At 42.1% G+C, this 7,284-nt stretch overlaps 1 protein-coding gene across 1 annotated transcript; it reads right to left on the bottom strand.

Annotated features, from left to right (window-relative positions):
* Positions 1-4,269: 4,269 nt before the first annotated feature.
* Positions 4,270-5,207, bottom strand: gsx2 (GS homeobox 2). Its single transcript, XM_061078833.1, has 2 exons — positions 4,832-5,207; positions 4,270-4,610 (listed from the first exon to the last, which is right to left on the bottom strand). The coding sequence occupies exons 1-2, from the start codon at positions 5,205-5,207 to the stop codon at positions 4,270-4,272; spliced, it is 717 nt and encodes a 238-aa protein (XP_060934816.1).
* Positions 5,208-7,284: the final 2,077 nt, after the last annotated feature.

A 7,284-nucleotide genomic window follows, 5' to 3' on the forward strand; every position in this document is an offset into this window, starting at 1 on the left:
ACAGCAAAGTTATGGTAATGTTTGTTGTTTTGTTTTTTGGTGCCATTGGCTGCTGTAGGAATATGTTTTTGATAAACTTTACATATAATAACTATAAAGAAAATTTGAAATTTCACCTGAACATGAAATACTACCAACAGGGTAACTTTTGAAAATTCTAACTTTTTCTCCGTCAACACGTTTTCCATGGCATCTACATGTCATTAGTTCCTGAGTCCAAAATGTGTTTTAGTGACAACAGAGGAGCTGAGGGTCCTCTGTGATATTGTACCTATAGAATACAGATGCACACAACTGGGCTCCAGACGGAGCATGATGATGTGAATATCTTTGCAGCGGCCTTATGAAATGAATAGCACATGGAGGATGTTTGCAGATCCTCTGTTCAATGGATGCTGCCTCTGCCAGCGATCTTCTTTCGGATGAACCTTTCCTGTCACGACTTCAACTGTCCACCAGGGGGCTATGGAAAAAAATGGAAACCGTTATAAAACCAGAATACAGGCTATAGCATCGATGGAAATGAAGCGTAACAAATTTGAATTATGATACGTTTACTTGGAAATACAAACACACGAATGTAGCATATAATTTCGTCATATTTCATCCTTCCTGCATGTGCCCATAAGACACTAGGGGCCTAAAGCCCGAAATTGACAACACCCCGACAAGCATAACGTGTAAAACCGGGGACGTTTATTATTATATGCACAAATATGAAGTAATACTTTTTGCATTAATAAACTGACAGTTGTCTGTTTGTGATCAATGGTTAGGGTTAGTTGGTGCTTCCAGATGTTGTCAGTCAGCTGTGGTCAGGTCCCTCCTCTGTGACTGAGACCATCTAAAACACAGCTGATATAAAGACATGTGACGTGTTGTGTGTCGTGTGACGTGAGAAGTGTTTGAAGATGACTTCACATTGACGGTGGCCTTCGGGCGGGGGGAGCTGTCCAGCGTGCTGAAATCTCCTCGCTGCCAAGACCCACTGTCCGTCTATCTATCTATCTATCTATCTATCTATCTATCTATCTATCTATCTATCTATCTATCTATCTATCTATCTATCTATCTATCTATCTATCTATCTATCTATCTATCTATCTATCTATCTATCTATCTATCTATCTATCTATCTATCTATCTATCTATCTATCTATCTATCTATCTATCTATCTATCTATCTATCTATCTATCTATCTATCTATCTATCTATCTATCTATCTATCTATCTATCTATCTATCTATCTATCTATCTATCTATCTATCTATCTATCTATCTATCTATCTATCTATCTATCTATCTATCTATCTATCTATCTATCTATCTATCTATCTATCTATCTATCTATCTATCTATCTATCTATCTATCTATCCATCCATCTATTTTTGAGGCAGTACTTTAACTTTACAGAACAACAAATAAAACAAAACAAAATAGAACAAAACTGAAAAAAAATTTGGCCGTCATATAACCAAACATTTTAACAACATAAGCTTCCAAAAAATCAATTCACCACTGTAATATGGAAGGCATTTTACTGCCTGGGGCGGTTACTTGGCTCATCACAGGAAAACAAATGTTATTGATTTTCAATAATAACACAAATACAGCAATTCTCTTGAGTTCCTGTGGCCCTGACTCCTTCTCTGTGTGTGAATGTTCCTGACCCTGTTAATGCACAGATAGATTTACCCACTTGACTTTGTATTTCCTAAGGTCCCTTTTCCCTTACTCACACACACGCACACAGAGATGGAGGGAGAGAGAGAGAGGGAGAAAAATTTCCTCTCAGAGAACCCAGAGTTAAAATAATAGGAGGTCATCATCAGTTTTAGATGCTCCTATAATTGTACAAAAGGACACCACCTTCCTCCTCCACGACTTCCCACACTCAGATATAGATGAGACCCTATAGGGCACATGTGTGGAGGATGAATATCGCACCGCTGATTCATAAGTGCGCGTCTGTTCAGGAGAAGACAGCGCTGCTCCCCTCTTTACCACACGGGCACTTCAGCGTCTCCTACTCGCTATCTCTCCGCATGAGACAGCAGCTGCAGCCGGCTGAAAAGCCCTCTTATTAATTGTCTTTTGTCATGCGTAATTGCCTCGTTTTCAATAGTGGCCGAGGCCTGACGTCGTTGGAGTGCTCTTCTTTTTCTTCTCTTCATTCGTAGATCCATTGCTGTTCTTCTCATATTTACAGCCCACTCTGTGCATTTTGCATTTTTGTTTGTTTTTTTTATAGCTTTTTGGGGTTAAGCAATGTGATAATACAATTTAATGGGGGTAATGTCTTTGGAAGAGGTAAGCAATCTACCTGAACAAACACATCTACTCTCAACATGACCTAAAAGTCTGAGGGGGAGCCGGTGGGGGTCCTTCTCAAAACTGCGGTTTGTTCTGTTATTAATCGCTTTAAATGCTGCATTTGTCTCTCACACCTGCGAGGGAACTCTAATTCGATTAATAGGAACTTCAATATATATTCATTAGATGGCTTTCCCCCAATAATATATGATCACCAGCGGGATGTGAATGGGGATCATTTATTCGCGCTCTGAATGGGCCTGTGTGGGACCGAGACTTCACCTGCTTCCCCTCTCAATTAGGAATGTATCCCAAACTCTGACAGAAACGAGTTAAATTAGGCGTCACCTAATTTCCAGTGGCCCCTCCTACGTAATCCCTCCTTAGAGTCTTTCTCCAATTGAGCATGCCCCCTTTAATTCACCATAAGTTGAAAGGTTCAAATAGTGCCTAATGAAACAGTGACTAAATCGTCCTCGCTCCCTCGGAGGAACCCTGTAGCTGTCTCTCAAAGCTCTGTGAGCGCACAGCCGTCGGGGGTCTCGGGCTAAATGCGAGTCCCAAGGCAGGACAATCTAACCTGTCAAAGCCTTTGCCCACTTCTATATATCCTTGTTCTGAGCTTTCGAGCAATAGCAGCATAATCAACTGACGTGAGACCGAAAACGCAATTAAACTCGCTTTGGACAAGAAAAAAATCTTTTCAAAAGCGACCATTAATGGACTATTGGCTGCTCCCCGGGGGCGTTATCGGGTACCCTTTTGTGGCCAGATCTAAGAAGAAATTACAGCTACACTTTTATATATAAACTCAGTCCATCCATTTAGAATTACAAAGCTGGTAAAATGTAAATGGAGCTCTGATACCTTATGGTTTTAAAAAAGAGTTTGGTGATGTCAGCTCAACAATCATCGCAGTAGTAATGATAATAGTTTTCAAATTATATGAAATACATGGGACGGTTAAAAACGGCTAAATGCACTAAACAACTCTGCCAAAATCCTGAAGATTTTTAAGCAGTGGCCAAAGTAACTCATGGGCAAAACTCAAATTATCAAATCCAATAAAATTTTAATTTTTATTGAAAAAAATGGATTCAACAATTGTGTTCTTTAATTTTTTTTAATAAATGTTGGTAATAGAGTGGGTAACATTACATATGGAAGTCTCTGGTTTGGAAAATATTGTATTTAGCATTTTTCGAACCCCAAGAATACTATTCCCCTCTAATTATGCCAACTATAAGATCACTGCATCCTTTAAAATATATAAAGTATAAAAAAGTATGTCTTTGTCAGCTTTTGGAAATTCAAAAATGAAGGGAGTGTATTTATCTGGATTAATTTAAATTGAGGCACAGTTGTCTCAATAAGTTATTTTTTGTATTATTTATTTTATTATTTTGCTGTTATCTTATTTTTGATGTATTCTTTTTCTTTTTTTATCAGTTGTAAAATGTTTTCAGTATTTGGCTCCTCACTGTTGCAACTCAACAAATCATTGATCATAGTCAAAAACAAATGTAGGTCAACTCGTCATGTTTATTACAATAAATACAGATATACATAGTGTACAAATAGTTGCGTACAGGTTCCACACAGGTTATCCTTAGACTTTTTCTCGGGCTGTCTTTACAACCTCACAGAGTATTATGGGATATCGGACGGTAATTGAAAACTTTCACTGGGGACATTTGACTAGACTGGGATACATGGTGAGAACCCTGCGGGGATCAGTCTGTACAGCAGGTTTCCGAATATTTCAAAAACATGAATTCACATAACTAACTTTCATTTGAACAGCGGGATGAACGTGAAGTGTCATTTTTAACTCTTGTCAGTCTTCATGCAGGAGATTTTTTTCGGCTCAGACGTTGCGTGATGCCACAATAACCCATGTGTGTAGCGGGGCAGAGCAAGTGCCGGCAGTGGGGAGTTGGGGAGTCGTGTTCACTCAGATGGTTGACACCTCTTTCTCTTCCGTGGCAGAGGCAGGAGACAGGGACTCCTCGTCCTCTGACCTCGAATAGTCTGTGTGGCCGCTGGTGCACTTGCAACCGCTGTGCGCGCTCCTCTGCGTGGCTTTGCCCTCCTTCTTGTGCTTCACCCTGCGGTTCTGAAACCAGATTTTCACCTGTTTCTCTGACAGGTTCAAATACGTGGCGATCTCGATTCTCCTGAGTCTCGAAAGATACATGTTCGTGGAAAACTCCCGTTCAAGCTCCAGGAGTTGCGTGCTCGTGAACGCCGTGCGCATCCTCTTGCCATTCTGTATGTGGCTGCTTTCAGAGGCGCCTGTGGGGAGAGACAAACATACTTCACGTCAGACATTGAATTTCCTATCATCACTGGAAGTCTAAACCCAATCAAAGATGCAAATGACAGAGAGCGTTGTGCGTAAAATCACTGTGCGTAAAAGCCGAGCGGTGGCACTCCTGTGGTGTCCCTTTAAAGTGCAGGATGAAATGTACAGAGCAATCAAACAGGTGCTGAGAGTGCAGCCAACAGGTGCTTACCAATAGAAAGACAGTGGTATCTTCTGGGGTCTGTGACGCTGAATGTGGGCGTGCAGACAGGTGTGTGTCCCGGGTGAGCGAGTGCCTGAGCCTGCTGATGCGCTATCCTGTGACAGTACTGCGCCTCCGCTCCTGGGAAGTGGCTCTTCAGCATGGGAATGCCGCTGCGGGACGAGTGGATGTGGGACGTGACGCACATCGGACAGACACAGAAAGTCCCGTTCTTCCTGGATGGACACACGGGAGCCGTGACCGCCATGACGCCCGGTGAGTGCATGCTGATGGGGATGTAGAAGTCCTGCCCCGGGTGCTCCGCAGGTCCCGGCCGCACCGTATCCTTGATGATTAAAGAATCGACGTAAAAAGACCTCGACATGACTGCGCCGCTGAGAAGTGACCGATTCGTGCGACGGGATGATAGCACTTTCTCATCTGAGCCCCTCGGGATCTCCAAAGGTGCTTATGTTTGATGGTTCAACAAAAGGGACCCCGAGGAGGGCTGGCCCTGCAGCGTCACCCACGTGCGCACCCGGCGGTAAGGGTTTATACTGTCAGCGACCCGAACCACGTGACGTCTCCCCGGGCCTCCAATCACAGCGTGCACATTTACTCTTTTTATCCCCGAATTTGGAGAAAGTCTTGGACTCTAGAAAAACAAAATCCGAAACTGTTTTTATTCCAGTATCTATTCATTCATCTCATCTTTTAGAACACTTTAAGAAGTTCATGCACATCATTTCTCTTATTTTTATGAGTAAGTCATTATGATGCTGCAAAATATGATGTTAATTCGGGAATATTTTTATAGCAAGGGTTTATACGTCCATCTGAAGTTATGCAAAAATGTGATCTGCAAATCGCTGCTGTTATGATCCCCATGTGACTTTTGATTTGACATGCATTTAATACTTCTCATAATCAGCCGTAAGAAAATCGTGTAGTGGAGCTGCAGTGGAAACTGAAATAGAAACAAACTGTTGGACTTGTTTGCTTTTTTCCAAGTTTCCAACTGAATTGGGTTTTCCTTCAAACGAGTGCATATAAGTCTGGCATGTAAAGCAAAGCTATATGATGGATTTTATCCAAACCTTCTTTTATTCAATGGTCGATTTACTTTTTGCAAATGCGATTTGAGGAAATTGTGCACGCGGCTGTGAGCACTAATTGCTCTGATCAGATGTGAATCCGGTTGGTCCGGGTTTCACTTCCAGCAATTAAAGAATTATGAACTGATGACGAGTCTGGGCCGCGGTTATTCGATGGCGATTAGGATTCAATTAGAAAGTGTTTATAATGGCGGGTCTGTGCGGGGGTAAACAGGCAGCTATTTCAGAAATGCGTTAATCCCTCATCTTGTGACGATAATTAGCGAGTTTGATCCCCGGTCGGGTCACCGGCAGGTTTAGCTGCTGCTTTCATCTGCCAAGTAACGCCTCGGACCTTGAGACAGAGGCGAGCCGGCAGTGGGTTTATGGCGCAGACGGTTCAGGTCCAACACAACATGTGTTAGTTTCTCGTCTGACCTCAGCGGAATCACATGTAAGCGCACAGACACAAGCGCAACTGGCCTGCTCAGGAGCCAGGTCTTCATAAATTCATATTTCTACTGCTCGTTTACTCTTAAAAATAATAAAAATAAAACCTTTATGATCCTTGAACTGATACACGGGTTAAACCAAAGCCAGTAACTCTCTTACTGGACTAATTGAAGATCAAATGCGACTCTGGAGGAATTAGAAAGTCTTTAAAATCCAACCGTGATAAAGATAGAAACAAACATGTCTGTCACGCAGACAGTAATTGCTATAACAACGTGAATTCAGCGTTTTACGCACAGAGATCTGTTATGGTACAGAGAGAGAGAGAGAGAGAGAGAGAGAGAGAGAGAGAGAGAGAGAGAGAGAGAGAGAGAGAGAGAGAGAGAGAGAGAGACTAACCAAGCGGAATGATGCGTGGCGCGCGCCCTCATCACACCATGCGAGCTCCAATATTATTTTTCCATAATTCTGAACGATAAAAATTCATTGTCTATTAAGTAATCCCACAAATGAGATCCTTTATGAGGCTATAATGAGGCCTAATTGCCGGGACTAGTGGAGCCACGTGGAAGGATTTAGGAAGCATTAAGCGGTCGGGTACTGAGCACAGGCTGTTACCTAGCCATTACTTTCATAATTCAAGGAGAAAATTAGTCCATTTAAGGGAAAAAATCCTTTTGATTCCCTTTATTCTGCTCGAGGTGACAGGGCTGCAGTTTTTTTGTCCGCTTCGCTTAAGAAGCCGGTGCAACAAATGGGGCCTGGTGCATTATCACTCCCAGTTAAAACGTACTTGTGTGTGTGTGTGTGTGTGTGTGTGTGTGTGTGTGTGTGTGTGTGTGTGTGTGTGTGTGTGTGTGTGTGTATCTATATATGTTTATATAAAATAATCTAAGAAATGTTAAAATCCCTCCA

This window comes from Limanda limanda, chromosome 9 (assembly GCF_963576545.1).
Source record: "Limanda limanda chromosome 9, fLimLim1.1, whole genome shotgun sequence".
In the NCBI taxonomy this organism is placed as follows: domain Eukaryota; kingdom Metazoa; phylum Chordata; class Actinopteri; order Pleuronectiformes; family Pleuronectidae; genus Limanda; species Limanda limanda.